The 22,422-nt window shown below is 40.3% G+C and overlaps 1 protein-coding gene across 10 annotated transcripts in view; it reads right to left on the reverse strand.

Moving 5' to 3' along the window:
* Positions 1-22,422, reverse strand: part of ZNF485 (zinc finger protein 485) — a 586,403-nt gene that overhangs the window by 415,155 nt on the left and 148,826 nt on the right. For 6 of the 10 annotated variants that reach the window (XR_008616207.1, XM_055081185.1, XM_055081183.1 and 3 more), the window contains one exon: positions 9,503-9,646. The exons of 2 other annotated variants lie outside the window; for them this stretch is intronic. Coding sequence is in view for 7 of the 8 variants with exons in the window: in XM_055081185.1 (XP_054937160.1) it covers positions 9,503-9,646 (144 nt within the window). In the remaining variant the exon portion in view is untranslated. Of the gene's footprint in view, positions 1-1,482; positions 1,681-9,502; positions 9,647-22,422 lie in introns of those variants that run through there. 2 more of the 10 variants (XM_055081187.1, XM_055081190.1) reach the window with 2 other exon arrangements.

Here is a 22,422-nt window from a genome sequence, read left to right on the forward strand (position 1 = left end):
CCATTTTATTGGCACAGAGTTGCTTGTAGTAGTCTCTTAGGATGCTCTGTATTTCTGCGGTGTCTGTTGTTACTTCTCCTTTTTCATTTCTACTTTAATTGATTTGAGTACTCTCCCTCTTTTTCTTGATGAGTCTGGCTAATGGTTTATCAATTTTGCTTATCTTTTCAAAGAACCAGCTTTTAGTTTTATTGATCTTTGCCATTGTTTTCTTTGTTTCTATTTCATTTATTTCTGCTCTGATCTTTATGATTTCTTTCCTTCTGCTAACTTTGGGTTTTGTTTCTTCTTCTTTCTCTAGTTCCTTTAGGTGTAAGGTTAGACTGTTTATTTGAGATCTTTCTTGTTTCTAGAGGTAGGCTTGTATAGCTGTAAACTTCCGTCTTTGAACTGCTTTTGCTCCATCCCATAGGTTTTGGATCAACATGTTTCATCATCATTTGTCTGTAGGTATTTTTTGATTTCCTCTTTGATTTCTTCAGTGATCTCTTAGTTATTTAGTAACGTATTGTTTAGCCTCCATGTGTTTGTGTTTTTTACGTTTTTTTCCCTGTAATTGATTTCTAATCTCATAGCGTTGTGGTCAGAAAAGATGCTTGATATGATTTCAATTTTCTTAAATTTACTGAGGCTTGATTTGTGACCCAAGATCTGGTATCCTGGAGAATGTCTCGTGCACCCTTGAGAAGAAAGTGTAATCTGCTGTTATTGGATGGAATGGCCTATAAATATCAATTAAATCTATCTGGTCTATTGTGTCATTTAAAGCTTCTGTTTCCTTATTAATTTTCATTTTGGATGATCTGTCCATTGGTGTAAGTGAGGTGTTAAAGTCCCCCACTATTATTGTGTTCCTGTTGATTTCCTCTTTTATAGCTGTTAGCAGGTGTCTTAGGTATTGAGGTGCTCCTATGTTGGGTGCATATATAATTGTTCTATCTTCTTCTTGGATTGATCCCTTGATCATTATGTAGTGTCCTTCCTTGTCTCTTGTAACATTCTTTATTTTAAAGTCTATTTTATCAGATATGAGTATTGCTACTCCAACTTTCTTTTGATTTCCATTTGCATGGAATATCTTTTTCCATTCCCTCACTTTCAGTCTGTATGTGTCCCTAGGTCTGAAGTGGGTCTCTTGTAGCCAGCATATATATGAGTCTTGTTTTTGTATCCATTCAGCGAACCTGTGTCTTTTGGTTGGAGCATTTAATCCATTCACTTTTACGGTAATTATCGATGTGTATGTTGCTATGACCATTTTCTTAATTGTTTGGGGTTTGTTTTGGTAGGTCCTTTTCTTCTCTTGTGCTTCCCACTTAGACAAGTTCCTTTAGCATTTGTTGTAGAGCTGGTTTGGTGGTGCTGAATTCTCTTAGCTTTTGCTTGTCTGTAAAAGCTTTTGATTTCTCATCGAATCTGAATGAGATCCAGTTATTGTATTGTTCATCTCTGTTTCTTTGTTCTTTAATTCTTTTAGGTCTTTGTTAAACATTTCTTGCATCTTCTCCATCTTTGCCTCCATTCTTTTTCTGAGGTCCTGGATCATCTTCACTATCATTATTCTGAAATTCTTTTTCTGGAAGGTTGCCTATCTCCACTTCATTTAGTTGTTTTTCTGGGGGTTTATCTTGTTCCTTCATCTGGTACATAGCCCTCTGCCTTTTCATCTTGTCTATCTTTCTGTGAATGTCGAGAATATTTTTAATATCTTAAGACAATACCTTGCTAACTTTATGCAAATAAATTTCACAACCTAACTAAAATAAATAATTTTTAGGAAAATACAATATACCAAATCTGAACCTTTAGAGATTAAAAAAAATTTGAAGAGAAAAGTTACTATAGAAGTTATGGAGAAAATTGCAAAAATTTTCCCACCAAATAATTCACCAGGCCCTGGTGGTTTCACAAGGGAATTTAGCAATCCGTTAAAGTCAGGGAACCCCAAAGCTACTTAAACTGGGACTGAACATGGGAAAAGAATTACAATTTCCAAATTCTTTTTATGAAGCAAACTTAACACAGATATCAATATCTGATAAATACTACCCTAAAAAGAAAATTAGAAACCAATTTCACATACAAATACTGATACTAAAAATCTTAACTAAAATATAAGCAAACAGTATAGTATTAAGAAAGTAATTCATCATGACCAAGAGGGATTCATTCCAGGAAAAACTCAGTATTAGAAAGCTTACATTAATTACATATTAATTACATTAATATGTAATTCATGATGGCCATACTTCCAAGAAGAAAAATCATGTCATATCTAGAGGTGTTGCACCAGTTACCTAGCTGTTGTCTTTTAGCTTCAAGTCCACCCCTTCTATCTCTGCTCTGTGATGGGACCCTGCAAACCATATTTCAGCTTGGTTTGCTGCCCCGGTTAGACTCTGCCCATGGAGGGAAAGGGGGTGCTGGGGGCACTGAATGGAGAGTGTGAGGCTGGGGGATGCGAGGCAGAGGGCTTGCTCCTTGTCTGTTCTCTCCTCTTGCCCATGTCATCCCAATCTTGTTTTGTTACCTCAGATGTAGTGGTTTGTTTCAATAGCAGCTTTTTATAATTCAATTAGCTATATTTCCAGGGCTTGCTTCTCCGGCCGGCAAGTGCACCCTCCCCTGAGGTGTAGGTCCAGCTCCTCAGAGCCTTTCCTGTGAACTCAGACACTGGGCACCAGCCAAGGAGGGGAATCCCCAGAACTCTGAGTTCCATGGGGTCCCTCTTCCATGTATTCCCCTAGCCTTAGGTGTGGTAACTGCTTCCCACAGTTTCCACTACCTCCCAGATACCTTAATAGTCTCTCTTGGTTTTTCAGTTAGTTACATGTTAAATTCTCTTTAAAATAACAGGCGTGGTTTCTGTCTCCATTTGACAAAATCTGACATCCATTTCTGATTTTAGAAAATATTCAATTAAGAAAGAATTGACAAATCTTGGTTTGATGAATATATGATTTCATACATTTACAATGCCACCCCAAAGCCAACATCTTGCTGAATGGGTAATAAAGGTTTCCCCACTAAGCGCTGTGTTGGGGGTAGTAGCCAGGGCAACTTGACAAGAGAATGAAAAATCTCTATACGCCATATCCTTATGCGAAACAATCTGAAGAACATGTTATGGAAAAATGAGCAAGAAGCATAACAGTAAATAAAATATCTACCTTTTGTGTAAGAAATAGAGGGAAATACAAATATAAATGCACTTTCTTATAGTTGTAAAATTAAATACTGGAAAAACAAATCAAAAATTAATTTTTTGAATGTGCTACATAAAGAAGGAAGGAGAAAAGAGGTAGAGAGGGGAGGAATGGCAACTAGACTCAAAATACATCTAGTTACAGAGTTTCAACTTTGGAACAAATATGTTTGGGACAAAATATGTTTTACATTTTTTTTTTTTTTTTTTTGTGGTACGCGGGCCTCTCACTGTCGTGGCCTCTCCCGTTGCGGAGCACAGGCTCCGGACGCGCAGGCTCAGCGGCCATGGCTCACGGGCCCAGCCACTCTGCGGCATGTGGGATCTTCCCAGACCGGGGCACGAACCCATGTCCCCTGCATCGGCAGGCGGATTCTCAACCACTGAGCCACCAGGGAAGCCCTATTTTACATATTTTTTAAGTGATTAAAAAGCAATTCCCGGGCTTCCCTGGTGGCGCAGTGGTTGAGAGTCCGCCTGTCGTTGCAGGGGACGCAGGTTCGTGCCCCGGTCTGGGAGGATCCCACATGCCACGGAGCGGCTAGGCCCGTGAGCCATGGCCGCTGAGCCTGCGCGTCCGGAGCCTGTGCTCCGCAACGGGAGAGGCCACGACAGTGAGAGGCCTGCGTACCGGGGAAAAAAAAAAAAAAAGCAATTCCCAAGACAATTTGAAACAAACAAACTTAATTATCTAATTACCTATGGTTGGTAATATAACCATACAAAGAGTTTCTTGTAGTGAATTTAGAACATTATATGACTGATTCCAAGCATGCTTCCTGTGCTATACTCTACATCAGCAAATGGATCCCCCATGCCATGCCTCTCTTGCTCCTCATCTCAGTTCCAAATTTGTCTCACATGGGTGCACCTGATTGGTGGACCATACAGCCCATCTAGGATCCCACATGCAAAGGCAACTGGGAAATATGACTTTTAGCTTTCTGTAACTGAACACAGGATTGTGCAATATCAGGAGATTGGAAAAAGAGTTGAACAACTCAGTTCCTAATATCTATCACCTTGTAAACACAGACCCTTCCAGTGTCTTTGATTAGCCCCTTGACTTAGTTTGGTAGCAACACAGGAATATTTTTAAAAATGCATTCTGGGAAAGAAATGAAATAAAATTTAAAAATTAAAATGCATTCTGTAAATCTATAACAAAATTATACCAAGTAGCTAAAAGTTATGTCATGTCTTTTATCAGGGTAGATGTTTAGAGTCCATGGGGGAAAAGACTAGGTCTAAAATATCCACTGTGCCCTAGGTAGTATAAAATATTAATAAACAAAACCCTCAAATAAGTAAAATTGGGACATCAGAAGGGGAGCTCTCATGCCCTGCGACAATAGCAGAACCCACCTGGAAGACTCCTCTTCTTTCCTGGCAAGGATGCAGCCAATGAAAAACCATGAACTCTTTGTTTACTATAGCACTCCCAACTTCCTTTCCCCTTCTATAAAGACTCTCTCTTCCCCTTGTTGTGTAGGGACTTGCATGTGGCTCATCATGATTACAGACCCTGAATTGCAATTCTCCACTGATCCCAAATAAATCCATCTTTGCTGGAGAAATAACTGGCAGTCTATTTGTTTTAGGTCAGCAGTAGCAGCAGGTTCATTTAGTCACTCAGACAATCCTCAATCACACACTGAGGGCTCTAGTTTGGAAAGTGGGGGTATATAATTGGCTGTTTTCTGAATAATCCCAATGGGATGATAAATGTATTATTATTGATAACAACCTCCAAATTCCATTTGTTATAAATTCCCCCAAAGGAATAAACTTTAAAATTTTTCTGGATGAGGAGGGCATCTTTTTCTGGATGAAGATGGCAGAGTAAGAAGATATGGAGCTCACTTCCCCCCATATACACATGAAAAATACATCTACATATGAAGCAATTCTCATTGAAAACTAACTGGAGACTGGAAGAAAGACTCTTATACAAACAAGGCTGTAAGAAAGATCCATACAGAATCAGGTAGGAAGGGAAGTAATCAGGTCAGGATCTGTGCCCCAAGGAGGGGACACAGAAGAGGAGGAGATAACATGGCCTCAAAGATCTCCCCGGAAAGTGAGCAGTGCAAGCCACATATTGTGCACCCCAACCCTGGGGTCCAACGCCAGGAGGATGAGTTCCCTTAGGTGGTTTGAAAATCAGTGGAACTGATGGCAGGGCTGTAAGAAACCTAGACTCCACTCATGAAGAGCTCACACATGCTTGCTTACACCCAAAACAAGCCAGAGGAAGCAGACTGAAACTGCCCAGGACTCTGGCCGATCTCCTATGACCACCCCAGCACACGCCCCAGGGGTGAGGGCTGACAAAGACAAGAGGAGTGCGCAATTGTGAGGGACAGTGCCAGCTCAGACCCAGAATGGCATCTGAATGGGGAAGGGGCAGACATTGCTGGTGTCTATCAAGGCAGCAGATCAGGAGTGGCCCAGAACCGTGACTGGGGCCGGGACCACCACAGCCTGCACCCCAACCCATGCCAAGCACCCACTCCAGCCCCTCTTGCTCCAGCACTGCTCCCCTCTGGAACAAGGGTGCCACTGCTAGGAGGGAAGAGAGCACACACTTAAAGGGACTAGAGCCAGCTTGGACCCAACCTTCAGGGCTTCTGCTCCAGCAACTTGGGACCCAATCCCACCCCCAATAGGGTGGTGTTGACCACTGAGCACAGGAGAAGCCCAAGCTCCCCTCCATCTCCAGCCTCACTTCCTACCAAGGTGACAGCTGCCAACAAACCCTGGGAAAAGAAAGGACTTGTGTTCGTTAGATCCAGCTCTCCTACCAAAGCCATTTGGCAAACACAGGCTGTATAGGGACACACCCACAAGGAAACCCCTTCAAGATCAGGAAAGGTAACTGTTTCACCTAATTTCGTAGAGACAGAGAAAATTAAGCAAAATAAGAAGACAGAGGAATTTATTTCAAATGAAAGAAAACACCTGAAAAAACAACTAATGAAAGGGAAAAAAATAATTACCAGATAAAGAGTTCAAAGTGTTACTAATAAGAATGCTAACTGAATTAGGGAAAAGAATAGGTGAACACAGTGAGAATTTTAACAAGGAACTAAAAATATAAAAAAGAACCAGACAGCACTGAAGAATACAATAACTGAAATGAAAAACAAACTAGAAGAAATTAATATCAGACTAGGTGAAAAAGAAGAAAGCATAAGTGATCTAGAAGCTGGAATAATAGAAAACACCCAATCAGAACAGCAAAAAAAAATTTTTTTTTAATGAGTACAGTTTAAGTGAAGTGGGACAACATCAAGCAACATTCACATAATAGGAGTCCCAGAAGAAGAGAGAGAAGGGGGATGAAAATGTGTTTGATGAAATTATGGCTGAAAACTTCCCAAACCTGAAGAAAGAAACAGATATCCAGATACAGGAAGCACAGAAGATCTCAAACAAGATGAATCCAAACAGACACCAAGAGATATCATAATTAAAATGACAAAAGTTAAAGGTAAGGAAAGAATTCTAAAGGCAACAAGAGAAAATAGAGTCATATACAAAGAAAACAGAGTCATATACAAAGAAACTCTTATAAGGCTATCAGCTGATTTTTCTGCAGAAATTTTGTAGGCCAGAAGGCAGTGGCATGATATATTTAAAGTGCTGAAAGGGAAAAGCCTGCAACCTAGGATGCTCTACCCAGCAAGACTATCATTTAGAATTGAAAGAGAGATAAAGAACTCAGCTGAGCAAAAACTAAAAGAGTTCATCAATACTAAACCTACACTAAAAGAAATGTTAAGCGATCTTCTCTAAGTGGAAAAGACTATGAGAAGTAAGAGTCTATAGCAAAGGAAAAATTCTACTAGTAAAGGCAAACATATAGTAAAAGTTGTAGATCAACCACTTCAATAAACTAGTACAAAGGTTAAAAGACAAAAAATTGTAAAATCAACTCTAACTACAGTAAACAATGAAGGGATAAACATGAAGATGTAAAATATGACATCAAAAACACAAAATATGGGGGAGAGGAGTAAAAAAATGTAGATCTTTTAGAATGTGTTTGAAGTTAAATGACAACCAGTTTAAAACAAGTAGATATAGTTATAGGTCAACATATATGAACCCCATCAAAAACCTACGATAGATACACAAAAACAAGAGAGAAAGGAACACAAGCATACCATTAAAGAAAATCATCAAATCACATGGGAAGAAACTAAAAGAAGAAGAACAGAAAAGAACTACAAAACAACCAAGAAACAAGTAAGAAAATGGCAATAACTACATACCTATCATTAATCACTTTAAGTGTCAGTGAACTAAATGCCCCAATCAAAATACATAGGATGGCTGGTTGGATAAAAAAAAAAAAATCTATCTGCTGCTAACAAGAGGGTCACTTCAGACCTAAAGACACACACACACGACGGACTGAAAGTGAAGGGATGGAAAAAGATATTTCATGCAAATGGAAATGATAAGAAACTAGGGGTAGTAATACTCATATCAGACAAAACAGATTTTTTTTTTAAAGTCGATAACAAAAGATGAGCATTTCACCCAACACTGGGTCTTGGAAATGTGTCAATTAAAAATGTATTAGACTGACCAAATAAAGAAAAAATTTTCCTTAGCAGTGATCAACTCTGCCCGGGCTTCCCCCGACCACAATGCATCAGCCAGGTCCAAACATCATTCATTCTCAGAAGTAACAGGTTCTGCTCTTGGAGGCTGAACCATTCAATCAGCCAACTCAGAATCAAAGGAGTCCCTACCTTAAGCAATTAATAAAATCAATTAAAATTAGGATGTGAAAGAGACTCCTGTCTGATACTGTCTTAGATCCTGACACCTCAAAATGCAGGAACTGTAGTAAATGAAAAGAGATGGAAAAAGATTGTGTGAGTATCCTAAAATCTCACTGGTAATTGGGGCAGGGTGAGTGCTAGAGAGAGCACAGAGTAGAAAAAGTCATGTGGTTTCTATAGGTTTTTGTCTACATCTGTCTATTATTATAGGCTATACTCCTTTCCCTGTGATTATTTCTAAAATAAAAGATAGAATTAAAAGGCCAATACCTGGGAATAAATTTAAAGAATTTAAAAATCACAAGTGAAAGCTCAGATGACCTAGTAACATTCAGACTTGAGGATGAGGAAATCTTTTCCAATAAATATCTCAGTCTCTTCAGAATTTTGCATCATTGAATACTGACAGGGAAAGCTCTTAATAAAGTAAAACTTTTTGCAATTACTTGGTTCTTCCAGGGCACAGTAAGGAATTGGAATCAATAATATTAAACTCTAAGAGCTTTTTTGCTCTCCACCAACTACCACAGACAAGAATTTTACAGAGGACAAGAATTTCCGGCAAAAGTAACGAGATTAGTTTCACCAACTGGACGTGCCACTTGTTCAAGCTTGTGGTACACTGCTAGACTTATCTTAACAAGATAAAACTGCCCTCTGAAGAGTGCTATGTAAAGGTATTCAAGTATAAAACATATCAACCAAGTCTTAGCAAAGGAAATTGTGCCGAGAAAATGTGTGGTTGGAATAAAAGACCTAGAATGTTGGAGGTCTTGTACTGGACTGTATTTTAGACTATTTTCATGAAATATATTTACAGATTATCAAAACTTCAAGAGTCAATAAAACTTAATTTTTTTAATATGTGTCTTTGGGATTCCCCAAGTTTAGGATTGGTTTGTATGTTTGCTTTGTACAGTTTTTATTGTTGATTTAGTCCACACATGTACTCTTATAACAGACATATATCACTTTGTGTCATGTATTGTTTTCTGTTTTGTGTGTAGTGGAAGAATGACTCTATATGAGTTTTTATCCATAGTAGAAAGAAAAAATATAAAGAAAAAACCTTTTTATAGAGAAAAAAGTATTTACTGTTCCTTATTATCTACAAGAAGAAACATTTGTCTCAAAAGAAGATCATTTTTGTTGAAAAAGCATTAATCTAGTTATAAACCAGAAATACACAATGCAAATTATATAGAAAGTGTGAATATAAAGGGGTGAAAAAAGCCAGTATTTCTCCTTACACCTTTAAGAAATCACAAAAAAGCAAAAAATTGAACAAATAAGTTCAACTGTAAACTCCATCTTTGAAACAGTAGGGGAAATTCTGAAATTGTGAAGCACAAAACAGGGAGATCTTCTGGAAGCATTTAACTTCCAATACAGGACAATGCAAAAGGAAAATGTCTGCAGCTGCACATCTTTAAAAATAAAAATTTACAGAAGCAGAGTTCTCCCGGGTGATTGGTACAAACTGAGATGCAAGATCTATTACCTCTTGACTACTTCCGAGGGAGCTGAGTGTATCACTAGTGGTAGGATCCACCTCAGGCCTTGTTTGGTCACCAGGAAGGAGCATCAGAGACCAGGCTGAATGAGGAACTACACAGGTAAGCCATATTTTCAGGAAGCAGACAGCCTGTGAGGCAGGGATTAAAAAGAAGAAAAAGAAACTCTGTATTGTGAGCAGCTCTTAGCTTCCATTCTTGTTGCGCTATGAAGAAAGAAGTAAAGGAGTAGTGACCCAAAAGTAAAAACCTTATTCTCAAAAAAGAAGTTGAGAAAGAGAGATACCAACAGCCCAGAAGAAAAGTGGGCAAACAAATAACATGTACATTTCACTGAAACAAAAATGCAAATGTTTTCAAATATGGGAGAATATTTTCAATCACACTCTTGAAAAGAATGCAAAGTAAAGCTACACAATGATATATTTTTCACTTCTGAGACTGGAAAAATTTTTAAACTATGATAGCAAACTGTGTGAGCGATATGTGTGGGGAAATAAACACCCTCATATATCTTGCAGGTAGGAGTGAAGACTGGGACTAGCTGCTCTGTGGAGAGCAGTCTGGCAACAGCTCTCAACATGTTGAAATCCTTTGACCCAATAATGTCACTTTTAAGAAGTGAGATATGGTATTTTTTTAATATCAAAGGTCTGAAAACAATCTAAATGTTCACAATACAGGACTGAATAAATTATGGTGCAATCATGCAGTGGAATATTATACAACTTTTTTAAAGAATTAAATGGATCTGTACATTCTGATATAGAAAACTCTTCAAGATATATGGTCAAGTTAAAAAAAAAAAAAAAAGGAAGGTCCACAAAAGTATTTTGCTATGCTACCACTTGCATATGAAAACATATATACATAAATACAAAAATAAATGCTTGTACATGGAGAGAATACGTCTAGAAGCTGGCAGCAGTGATTGCGTGTAGAGAGGGAGAAATAGGTGGCCAAGAAACTAAAACAGGGACTTCCCTGGTGGTCCAGTGGTTAAGACTCCACGCTTCCACTGCAGGGGTTGAGGTTTCCATCCCTGGTTACGAGAACTAAGATCCAGCGTTCAAGTGGTGCAGCCAAAAAAGAAAAAAAAAGAAAAAAAAAAAAAAAACTAAACTAAAATAAGAGGCACATAAACCATTAAAAAGTGTGTATGTGTGTGCACGTATAAATAAAAGAAACATTAAAGTTCCCAGAAAACTCTTACTGCAGTTCTGTATTGTAAGATTATGGGTGATTTTTCTTTTCTTCTTTGCAGTGTTTTGAGTTCACAAATATTCCACATTGAAAATGAAAGTCCCTTGAAAAAAACCAGGATTTTTTTTTTCCTCCTAAAATTCTCAGTTATCTCCACCAAACAGAAATACCTGGTCAGTTCACTCAGTGAAAACACACCTTTTGCTTGCGTGGCTCTCAGGGAATGCCCCTCTCTCTGTGCTCAGGTGTGCGTAGGGGGTCCTGCCCCCTCTGTGCGCTATGCAGCCCTGCAACCCCAGGCTCCCTGGTTGGCAAGGCCCTGTGGGCTAGAATATTTGGGGATAGCGTTCCACTTGTTGTTTCTCTCAGGTAAAGGCCTTCCCCAAATGGTGCTGCTATCAGAATTAAAGACTTGGAGCTATTTTGGTTGCATTCTTGGCCTTAAGAAACAGGTTTCCTGTTAATACTGTTTTGACTCAGATTGTTTGGGTCTTTCCAGCAGGAGACCAGATTTAGATCAAACACACAGGATCCTCCTGATGAAACAAGAAGGGCCTAGAACACCCAGGGAAGGCAAAGTCCCCGCTTTTTAGAGGGTGGGAAACAGGACTGGGGCACTTTCTCTACTGCCCTGGGAGGCCCGGATGAAGAAAGGCCCGCCTGCTCGGAGCCACACAAAGCCAAGGCTGGTGGGCCGGCAGCTTGGAGGTCAAAGCATCCTGGGCCCCCTGTGGAATGCAGGTCCTGCTCCAAGGCGCTGGGCCAGGATAAGGAAGCCCACTCGGCTGTATTCCGAGTACCAGTCTTAGCAGGGTTCCTGCGTGGAGCCTCCTTCAGGGCTGTTTGGGGCATGCCATTGGTTGGCCACTATTTGAGCTGACAGCCAGGAAGCCTGGGAATATGGGACCAAAGAAAACATGAGGGAGGGTCTGTCCTGGTCCCTCTCAGACTCAGTCAACCTGGCAGATGCTCCTACTCAGACAGGAAGGGATGCTGATGAGGGGCCTGGGCATGGGGGGAGGGGGGGACAGCGGTGGGGAGGGCGGGGCAGGTGGGCACTGCCTGCCCGCCCCAGCCCAGGGTGGGAGACAGGGATCCCAGGTGCACATACCTCTGTGGGGTGGCTCTCAGGACACCCCATCCTGGACTAGCCCCAGATCTGAGGCAAGCAGGGAGGTATCAAGCTGGTAACCAGAGACCCCAGAGCAATTGAGTGCTCTAAGGGGCACCTACCCTTTATTCCATATGTGGGCCCTATGTTCCCTTTGCCAGGGCTGAGGGAGAGCCTACAGCATCTGAATTTTCACAAGAAAATTCATTTTCACAGAGTTGGTCCTGATTAACAATGAAACCTTTAAAATGGACTCAGAGCTTGGCTGCGACCAGCTGACATTTTGCTTCTGAAAGAGCCAGGCATATTTGTTTCCAAGGCCTTTCCCTTTGAATCTTTGTTAGAATGTGGACCTGGGAACAGGCATCTACAGCTTCTTTCCTGATGAGATCTTAAATCATCCAGGTGACTGTGGGAAGGTGGCCTGTGCCGCCCAGCCCAGGCCTCTCATAAAAGGGGCAACTCTAGCCCAGAGGCAGGAAGTTGGTGTTCACCAGCAGTAAACAAGCAGCCTTCCAAGGATTGAGTGCAGGTCTTTCTTCTGAGACCAGGGGAGTCTGCCCAAACTGTCTTCTCCCATTGCAGATTACAAACTGTGAAGAAAAGTCTTGACGTTTGGCAAAAGTTCCCCTTCCCTTGTAAAGTTAATAAAAGAAAACCATGTGTTAAAAACAAGTTAGCCTTTTTCCTAACAATCCTGCATCATGGGGCCACTGCTCCAAATGTCAGAGAAATATATGCTTCAGTGAAGCAAGGAGACAAAAATAATGCAGCAAGGTAAAAAGAATTCAAATTTCAGGATAATGGTCCTTCAACACATATGTACATGAAAATGCCTTTTTACCTGAAATAACTAAGGCCTGAATTCTTTGTATCAACGGTCCTCACTTGAGGCTCCATGGAGCATGTGTACTTATGCGGACCCTTCCCCCAGTACAAGGGTGGGCCGGGTTTTCTGAAGCCCACCAGTTCACCCCATTCCCTTTACCATCATTGGTTCAGGGTTAGCCATGTGACCTGAGCAGCCCAAGCAGTGTATGTCTCATAGCTACTGTTTATAATGCTGGAAGCTTCCACCCTTCCTCTGACATCATAGCACGGGGAGCCTGGAACATTTTCCACCAGGAGAAAAGCAGCTCAAGACTTAAGCCCAGAGTTGGTGGGAACATAAAATGGCATAGCAGCTATGGAAAAGTCTGGCAATTCCTCAAAAAATTAAACATACAATTACCATATGATCCAGCAACTCTACCTCTGGATATATATCAAAAGAAACAAAATCAGGGACACGAACAGAAATATGTACACCTGTGTTCATAGCAGCATTATCCACAAAATATCATTCACAAAAGCCAAAAGGTGGAAGCAACCTAAATGTCCATCAGTAGATGAATAAATAAACAATATGTGGTAGATACATACAGAAATATATTATTCGGCCTTCCGAATGAAGGAAATTCTAACATATGCTACAACATGGATGAACCTTGAGGACATTATGGTAAGTGAAATAAGTCAGTCACAACAGGACTAATACTGCATGATTCCACTTATAAGGTTCCTGGAGCAGTCAAATTCAGAGAGACAGAAAGTAGAATGGTGGTTGTCAGGGGCTGGGAGGAGGGAGAAATGGGAAGTTATTGTTTAATGGGCACAGAGTTTCAGTCATACAAGATGAGAACTGTTCTGGAGATGGGTGGAAGCAATGTCTGCAAAACAATGTGAAGGTACTTAATGCCATTGAACTGTACACTTAAAAATGGTTAAGATGTTCAATTTTATGTTATGTGTATTTTACCACAATTTTTTAATTAAAAAAAAAATTTAAGAGAATTAATCCTACACACAGGGGATGGCCAAGCTGAGAGAACAGCAGAGAAATACAGCTGGAGTCTCCAAAGCTGGCCCTGAAGGTGCTCATCTCACATACTTCCAACTGTTTAAGCCAGTTGGTTTTAGTCCTTCTTATGCTTATGCGTTAAGCCATCCTCACAGCCTTAATGTACATGAAAGAAGACACTACCATTAGCTTCTAGAAAACAAACCCAGTGGAGCTTCCAGTCCAGCGCCTTCCTCTCCATTGGGTAAGGCATAGGATTTGCCCAAACAAGAGATCATCCTGTGAATGACACATTCCAACCCCTAACCCTCAACACTTATTAACCCCTGGATGCCACTGAACTTTACCTACTGGTCTCAGGCCACACTCTATAGACTTTTGGAGGTCATCACACAGAACCTCCAAAATTGTTGTTCTACTCCTATTATGACTTTGTTAAATTAACATTTGTTAAGCAGAGCTCAGGTGAGCCCAGGTTCAACAACAGACTACAAAAGAAACTGAAATAGAGAAGTTTATCACTCACAGGTCCTGGAGGAAGAATATGGCATGCCTCGAGGGGTCACATGAGGAGGTCAAGGCAAGGTACAGGCAGAGAGAGTGACAGGACCCGGGGCACATGCCTTTATTAGGGTGCATGGGTAAGTGCTTTGGAGCTCCCAGGCTAGGGGCGGAATAGTCAACTCAATCCAAAAGAGCATGGCTTTGGAAAGTCCCACGGGGTCTCATCTAAGAGGCCCATAAGGCATACGGGCCCTGGGAGGCAGGGGAAGGGTTGTTGGCAAATGCCATGGTCATATTAGGAATTTACATTTGCTGTGACTCTCTGGGCTGCCATCTGAGGCATGTGCTTACAAAGGGGGCTAGTGTCAGTTTAAGGTCCCTGCAGGACACATGGTTAAACAAAATGGATGCCAAGGCAGCAGTGGCAGAGGATAGCTTAGCTAAACTCTCACCAGCTCCTTTATCATAATCTGCTACCCTTGTACTCTGCTCACTTCCTCATCCCCACATGCATTCAAACTCTGGACTCGACTTTCCGGCCTAAACTTTATGGTGTCATACCCCAGCTGATAACATCCGTAAGCGCTTCGGCTGTGTTTGGCAGTCAGCTCCCTCTCCCTTCCCCTAAAGTGGATCCCCTACCGCTCTCCTCAACACGCCAGGCACACCACTTCCACATGGCGCATCTTCTCTCACCTGTGTTTTCAAGTTGTCTCTCTCCCTCCGTCTCTCACACTCACTCTTATTCTCAGCTTCTTTCCCACAATCTATAAGCATACTCGAGTCTTCCCATGTTTCCCATGGTCAGACAAATTCACTTCTTGACCTGCTACTCCTTTCTAGCTGCCACCTTATCACTCTCCTTCCCGTCATGATCAAGCAGCTCGAAATATCCGTCTGTGTCTCTTGTCTCCATCGCCTACATTTCCAGCCACAACCGCTCCAGTGGAAACAGTCTGTTAAAAACAGCACTAAGCTCTTAACTGCCAAATCCAGAGGATCCGTTTTCTAGTCACCCTCCTGCCTGAATTTCCTGTCATATGTGTTATGGTTTCCTTGGTATCTCCTGCTCCCTTGGTTTCTGGCACAATAGTGCTTAGAGGCTGTCCTCATAGCTCTTTGACGTTCTTCCCAAGGCCCTTTTGTGAGATCCTCCCTGAGAGGCTGGAGATCTCGACGGTCCGGCCCACAGCACACTTCTGTTTCTGCAGTACGTAGCCATCCCAGAGACTTCATCCAATCCCCTCTGGGCAGGAAAGGGCTGACTCGGCAGGCCTGGTATCTTCAAACTGTGCACCTTCCAAGGAAAGGTCTGGCCCTTGCCTGCCTCCTGGAAAATAACTTCTAAGCCTTTGGAATATCCTGCCTGATAAGACTGCCTATTTTTCTGGACCACGCCAGATAGTTTATGCTAACAATGTGATGTGTGGTGTGGATCTTGGGCCACACAGTATCAATGTGACTTCCAAAGGGGCTGGAGACTAAGTAGCTAAGGTCAGTCATGTGGGCACCCCATGTTTATCTGACCAACCCCTCCCCAAAATCCCTGGACATGATGGCTCTGGTGAGATTCCCTGGTTGGCAGCCCTCCATAGGGGTTGTCACACATCATTGCTGGGATAAGTAAGTACCATCTGCACAAATGCACTGAAAGGGACAACTAGAAGCTTGTGCTTGGACTCTGCTCTTACAACTTCTGCCTTTGCTGACTTTGTCTCCTCCTTTCATTGTAATAAACCATAACTATGTGTATAACAGCTTTTCTGAGTTCTGTGAGTCCTTCTAGTGAATCACTGAGCTTGAGGGTGGTCTTGAGGATGCCCAATACATTAAATCATCAACAGTCACATACTGATGCCTCATGTGTCCATGCTGTTTTCTGTACATCCCTCCTGAGCACCAGTTCTACAGAGACATTACAACCAGGATGTCTCAATAGTGCTACAAATTCAAATTGTCCAAACTGAATCTCCTTATATTCTGCTCCAAACTCAGTTCTCCTCATGTTTTGCCAAAAACCCAGTCAGTCATGTCTAAAATCTGACAGTTATCTTATACTCCTACTTCTCCCTTGTCTCCCATGCCTAATCTGTGAGAGCTGCTCAGTGACACCTCTGGATACTTCCCTTCTTTCCACACCCACTGCTTCCCTTGATTCAGGCCCCCACCATCTCACTGGGCCACACAATCAGTACTCTCTGGATGGGTCTCCTTACATCCAGGCCACACTCTTCCAATTATCCCCACTACGGACAAAATGAACCTTTTTAAAAAGAAAAACTAGATTCTAGTTCAAGAAGGTGAAACAAATATTAAGGTATGATAGGTATAAAAAGAGTATGAATCCATAATAGTGATGAGAAAGGCCATTAGTGAAAGGGACATTTCAATAATTTTTAGAGTTAAAACGTGAATAAGAGGAGGTTCACAGATAAATCATAATAAAGAGAGACTCACCCCATTTCACAACCCTCAGAGAAGCTTTGGATTTGGATCTTTCAGCAAGAGTTGATAAGGGTGTTTTTTTAAAAGAAATTGAACTTGGGACCACTGCAGTAAGGCTGAAGATAGAGCTTTTCTTCATTCAGGGATCTGGGGAATCTATGCCCAGCTTCCTACTCTCATGCTCTGAAGTGACTCTTGCTCACTGCCAATTCCCTGTCATAAACTGAGAGCATCTAGCCATGCTGTCCTCATCAGGAGAGAATCCCACCTATAGAGACAGCAGGATGAAACCTCTATCAACTACCTGCACCATGGAACTGAGTCCTTTATTCCTAAATATGTACTATTTGACTTGTTACCATGGGAATATGTTAATTTATATTATTTTGGCTTAAAACATCGCTGCAAAACTGGTTTAGGTACTTTCCAGTTTAAAATCCTTCAGTGGCTCCCCATGGCCTACAAGATAAAATTCCAACTTCTTTCTTGGCATCAAGAAGCTCCTACTCCAGACCATTTTCTCATCAAGCCCTACCGGTATTTTACATTCCATACATACTGATGATCCAGCAATTTTATGCTTCTTGGCCTTTATTCATGCTATTCTCTGCTCAGAATACACTTCTCCCTATCCTTTCCCTTGGGCAAACACTAGCATGTCTCAAGATTTAGTCCAAGTGAAGTGTTTAGTGACAACCCCTTCTCTCCCAAAACCATGTAAAATCATTCCCTTCCACACGTTTCTGTCAATGTTCCTATGATACTTTACTGCATTTATAAATTTACCTGTCTGTACTTTGTGCTCCATGAGAGCATTACCCATATCCCCCAGACCTAGAATACAGGAGGACCTCAATAAATCCCTGATGGATGAATGAGTAAGTGGCATTTGGGGCTGGGTCAGATATTGGCTCCATCAGTTGTCTTATGTAAGCAACATTTTATCTATCAATAAAAAGAAAACAATGATACTAGCTACACTGTAGGACTTCTGTGAAGATAATAACAATAGATAAAATTTACTATGGATGATGCCAAATACTATCCAAGACACTTTATACATTTCTAAAATTCATTTTCATAAGAACTCTGCAAGATGGGTTCTATTATCTTCACTTAATAGCTGATGAAATTAATGTTCAAAAATTAAATGAAACCATCATTTTAATATCTAGTGGAGTTGCTGTTATACTATGGGCACTCAGCAGCTGCTAGCTCTCTTTCCTATCCCACTCTTCTCAACTCTAAGACATTAGGATTAGATAATGGGAGAGAGAAGGAAGGCATAAATTTGTTGAGGAGACTATATAACAAAGCTGAATTTGTAACAGCTTTATAACTTTCAGGAAAAGGCATCTCCCAGACCAATGTAGAAATCATGATCATAGAGCGCAGTGATTTCCCCTGGGTCAGTATACCTAGGCTCAGATTAGAGGATTCATGCTCACTCCACTTCTCAGGTAAGCCCTTAATTACAATCTCTCAAAGAGGTTGGTCAGGTTCTTTACATGCCAGTGAGATTTTTTTAAGGCAATGTTGTTAGTTAGATTGTAGTAATAATAACAGCTACAATAGTAATAGCAAAGCAGCCAGAGCAATAGTACAGCACAAAGAGGAGTAGGAGTGATATTAATTGAGTATGTACTAATTGCCAGACCCTAAGAACCTTACATTAAGTAATACATATTAAGATAATTACTAACAGCAATATTACTAGCAGTAGTATTAGTAATGATCTCTAATATTAACTGAGTGCCTGCCATATGCCAGGCTCTACGCTAAGCCCTTTACAAGTTTTAGCACATTTTACCCCTATGAAATAATTACTATTATTATATACATATTGCAAGTAGACTTCCAGAGGAAGTAATAAGATCCTTTTTTTTTTCACATCTTTATTGGAGTATAATTGCTTTACAATGGTGTGTTAGTTTCTGCTTTACAACAAAGTGAATCAGTTATACATATACATATGTTCCCATATCTCTTCCCTCTTGCGTCTCCTCAGCAACTTTTTGATCTCTGATCTTTGTTAGTCTTATAGGTAAAAATGGTATTTCACTGCAAATTAATTTGCATTCCTTTCATTAGGAGGGGGACGCCACTCTCGCACTTCGTCACAGCTTACCCTTCCCCCTCCCCACATATATATGGAATCTAAGAAAAAACAAAAAATGTCATGAAGAGACTAGGGGTAGGACGGGAATAAAACCAAAGGAAGTAATAAGATCTTGATCTGCCCTCTTGTCAGAACCAACCAAAAAAATGGACAAAATACATGAAACAATAATTTTCAAGACACTCAATAACAGGTAGTGGAGGACAGTGATCCCTGAGAGACAGGAAAGAAATAAGGTGACTCCTATGACTGTCCTAGCTTACTGGTGCCCTCTCCAGCCACAGGGCAGGCAGATGAATATCAGGGGAATCCAGGACTCAAGCTGAGGAGACAAAGCTGAATGTACCAAGGCAGCTAGATTTGCAAGACAGCATACCAGAAAGGAAAAAGCTTCACAGAGAAAAAACTACAGAAATCAGCAGAGGGTCTCCCTTGAATATCCAGCTCATTATGTGAGGAAACCAACCCAAGCCTGGGGAAAGGATTAGAGGAAATAGTACCTGGTACTCACACAGTGTCGGGAATAGTGCCTGTTCCCACCAGCCTGGAAAACCTCACAATTCAAGAGCTATTGGGTAGAGTACTCAGGGGCTTTGTCTCGGTAGTGGGGAATAATTAGTCTGAAATTAAACTCTGTTCCAGCCCCACCTAACAAATCTTAAAAACAAGACCCAAAGGATCAGACTGTTTCCAAGTAGCTTAGCTTCATCTCAGAGCAAAGCTCAAGAATATACATAGGCATAAAAAAAAGTATCCAGCACCCAACCAGGCAAAATTTATGATGACTGGCACCCAATCAAAAATTACCAACAGGCAAAAAGAAGAACCCATAATAAAAAAAAAAAGTCAACCAATCAACACTGACCCAGAACTGACAAAGATGTTAGAATAAGCAAACAGGGACACTAAAACAGTTGTTATAAATGCATTATGTATCTTTAAAAATTAGTTCCATGGAAGCTTTAAAAATAGAGATAAATGAACTTAGAGAGATGAAAACTACAATATGTGAGATGATAAAATAAAAAATGTACTGGACGTGATTAACAGCAGATTAGGCACCACAGATGAAAAGATTAGTGAATCTGAAGATAAAGAAACCATCCAAAATAAAACACTAAGAGAAAGAAAATAACACAAAAAAATAAAATGAACAGAGAAAAAAATATTTTAAGAAATAATGGTAGAAAATTTCCAAATTTGATTAAAACTATAAATCAACATATCCAAGAGGCCAATAAACACAAAGCTCGAGAAACATAAGGAAAACTACACCAAGGCATGATATAATTAAACTGCTCAAAACCAGTGATAAAGAGACAATCTTAAAAAAAAGAGTTGGGGCTTCCCTGGTGGCGCAGTGGTTGCGCGTCCGCCTGCCGACGCAGGGGAACCGGGTTTGCGCCCCGGTCTGGGAGGATCCCACATGCCGCGGAGCGGCTGGGCCCGTGAGCCATGGCTGCCGAGCCTGCGCGTCCGGAGCCTGTTCTCCGCAACGGGAGAGGCCACAACAGAGGGAGGCCCGCATACCACAAAAAAAAAAAAAGAAAAAAGAAAAAAAAGAGTAAAAGACATATTACAAAAATAAGGATTATACCAGATTTCTTGTCTGAGACAATGCAAGAAAGAAGATGATCAAGTTACATCTTTAAAGCACAAAAGAAAAGAGTCGTGAAAAAGGGAGATCAGAACTGAGTAGAACAGAAACTAAAAGAAGACTCAGCTAGGAAGCTGGAGATTTAATGTTAGATTTACAGTTCCTACAAAAAATGGACTTTAGTCAATATCATATACACAAATATAAATACCAGTTGGATTAAAGATATGTGTCAATCTAGAATTCTATACCCAGCAAAAGATATGTTTCAAAACTAAAGGAAGGATAAAGACTTTTTTTCAGGAATAAAAAGCTAAAAGAATGTATCACCAGCAGACCTGCACTACAAGAAATGTTACGGCAAGTCCCTGAGGCAAAAAATTGATGCCACATGAAAATCTGGCTCTACCCAAAGGAATGAAGAGGATCAGAAATTGTAACTACATAAGTAGGGACATAAGACTTTGTTCTTATTAACAAAAATAATAACAATTTAGAATGAGGTTTATAACATATGTAGAAGTAAAATGTATGACAATAATAGCACAAAAGGCCAGTAGGGGGAAAACAGAATCTATCATAAGATTCTAACACTCTATGTGAAATGTATAACAACATTTGATGATGTTAAAGATATATACAATAAACCCTAAAGCAATCATTAAAATACTAAAGAGTTATAGCACATAGGCCAAATTAAGAGGGAAACAGAGTCATTAAAAATAATAGTCAATCCTAAAGAAGTCAGTAAAGAATGGGGAAATTTTAAAAGATGGGACAAGGAGAAAAAAAATGGCAAGATGACAGACCCAAACTAAGCATACCAATAATCACATTAAATGGAAATGTTCTAATTACCCTAATCAAAAGGCAGAGATTATCAAATTGGATAAAAAAGCAAGACCAAACTATGTGTTGCTTACAGGAAATGCACTTTAAATATAAAGACACAAATAGGTTAAAGAATGGAAAAAGATATACCATGTTAACATTAATCAAAAGAAAGCTGGAGCGTATATCATTTGCAAATGTCTTCTCCCACTCAGTAAATTATCTTTTTGTTTTCCTGATGGTTTCCTTTGCTGTGCAGAAGATTTTTAGCTTGATATAGTCCCATTTGTTTATGTTTTCTTTTGTCTCCCTTGCCTGGGGAGTCATATCTAGAAAGATATATGACTCAACAACAACAACAAAAACCAACCCAATTTTTAAAATGTGCAGAGGAGCTGCATAGACATTTTTCCAAAGAAGACACACAGATGGCCAACAGGCACATGAAAAGATGTTCAACACCACTAATTATTAGGGAAATGCAAATCAAAACCACAATGAGATAACACCCTCATGTCTGTTAGAATGGCTACTATCAAAAAGGGAAGCAATAACTAGTGTCGGTGAGGACGTGGAGAAAAGGGAACCCTTATACACTCTTGGTAGGAATGAAACTGGTGCAGCCACTATGGAAAACAGTATGGAGATTCCTCAAAAAATTAAGAATACAACTATCATATGATCCAGCTATCTTATTTCTGGGTATTTATCCAAAGAATATGAAAACACTAATTCAAAAAGATATATGCACCCATATGTTCACTGCAGCATTATTTACAATAGCCAAGATATAAAACCTAAGTGCCCATCTATACACGAATAGATAAAGAAGATGTGATACACACACACACACACACACACACACACAAAATGGGATACTACTCAGCCATTTAAAAAAATGAAATCTCGTCATTTGTGACAATACAGATGGACCTTGAGGGTATTATGCTAAGTGAAATAAGTCAGACAGAGGAAGACAAATACCATATGATTTCATTCAAATGTGGAATATAAAAAGCAAACAAGAAAAAAACAAAAGAAACCTGGATATAGTAATATTATGCAAACTAGAATTCTACATATATAACTATATCCAGTTACAAAATATAGAAGATAAAGGTAGATAACTGAACACTTGCATTTGTCTACACTCCCTCTTGAAATAACTATGCAACAGCATTAAAAGTGGGGTTTCTTGTACTCCCCTGGTGGTGCAGTGGTTGAGAGTCCGCCTGCCAATGCAGGGGACACGGGTTC

This window comes from Physeter macrocephalus, chromosome 20 (genome assembly GCF_002837175.3).
Source record: "Physeter macrocephalus isolate SW-GA chromosome 20, ASM283717v5, whole genome shotgun sequence".
NCBI classification, from domain to species: domain Eukaryota; kingdom Metazoa; phylum Chordata; class Mammalia; order Artiodactyla; family Physeteridae; genus Physeter; species Physeter macrocephalus.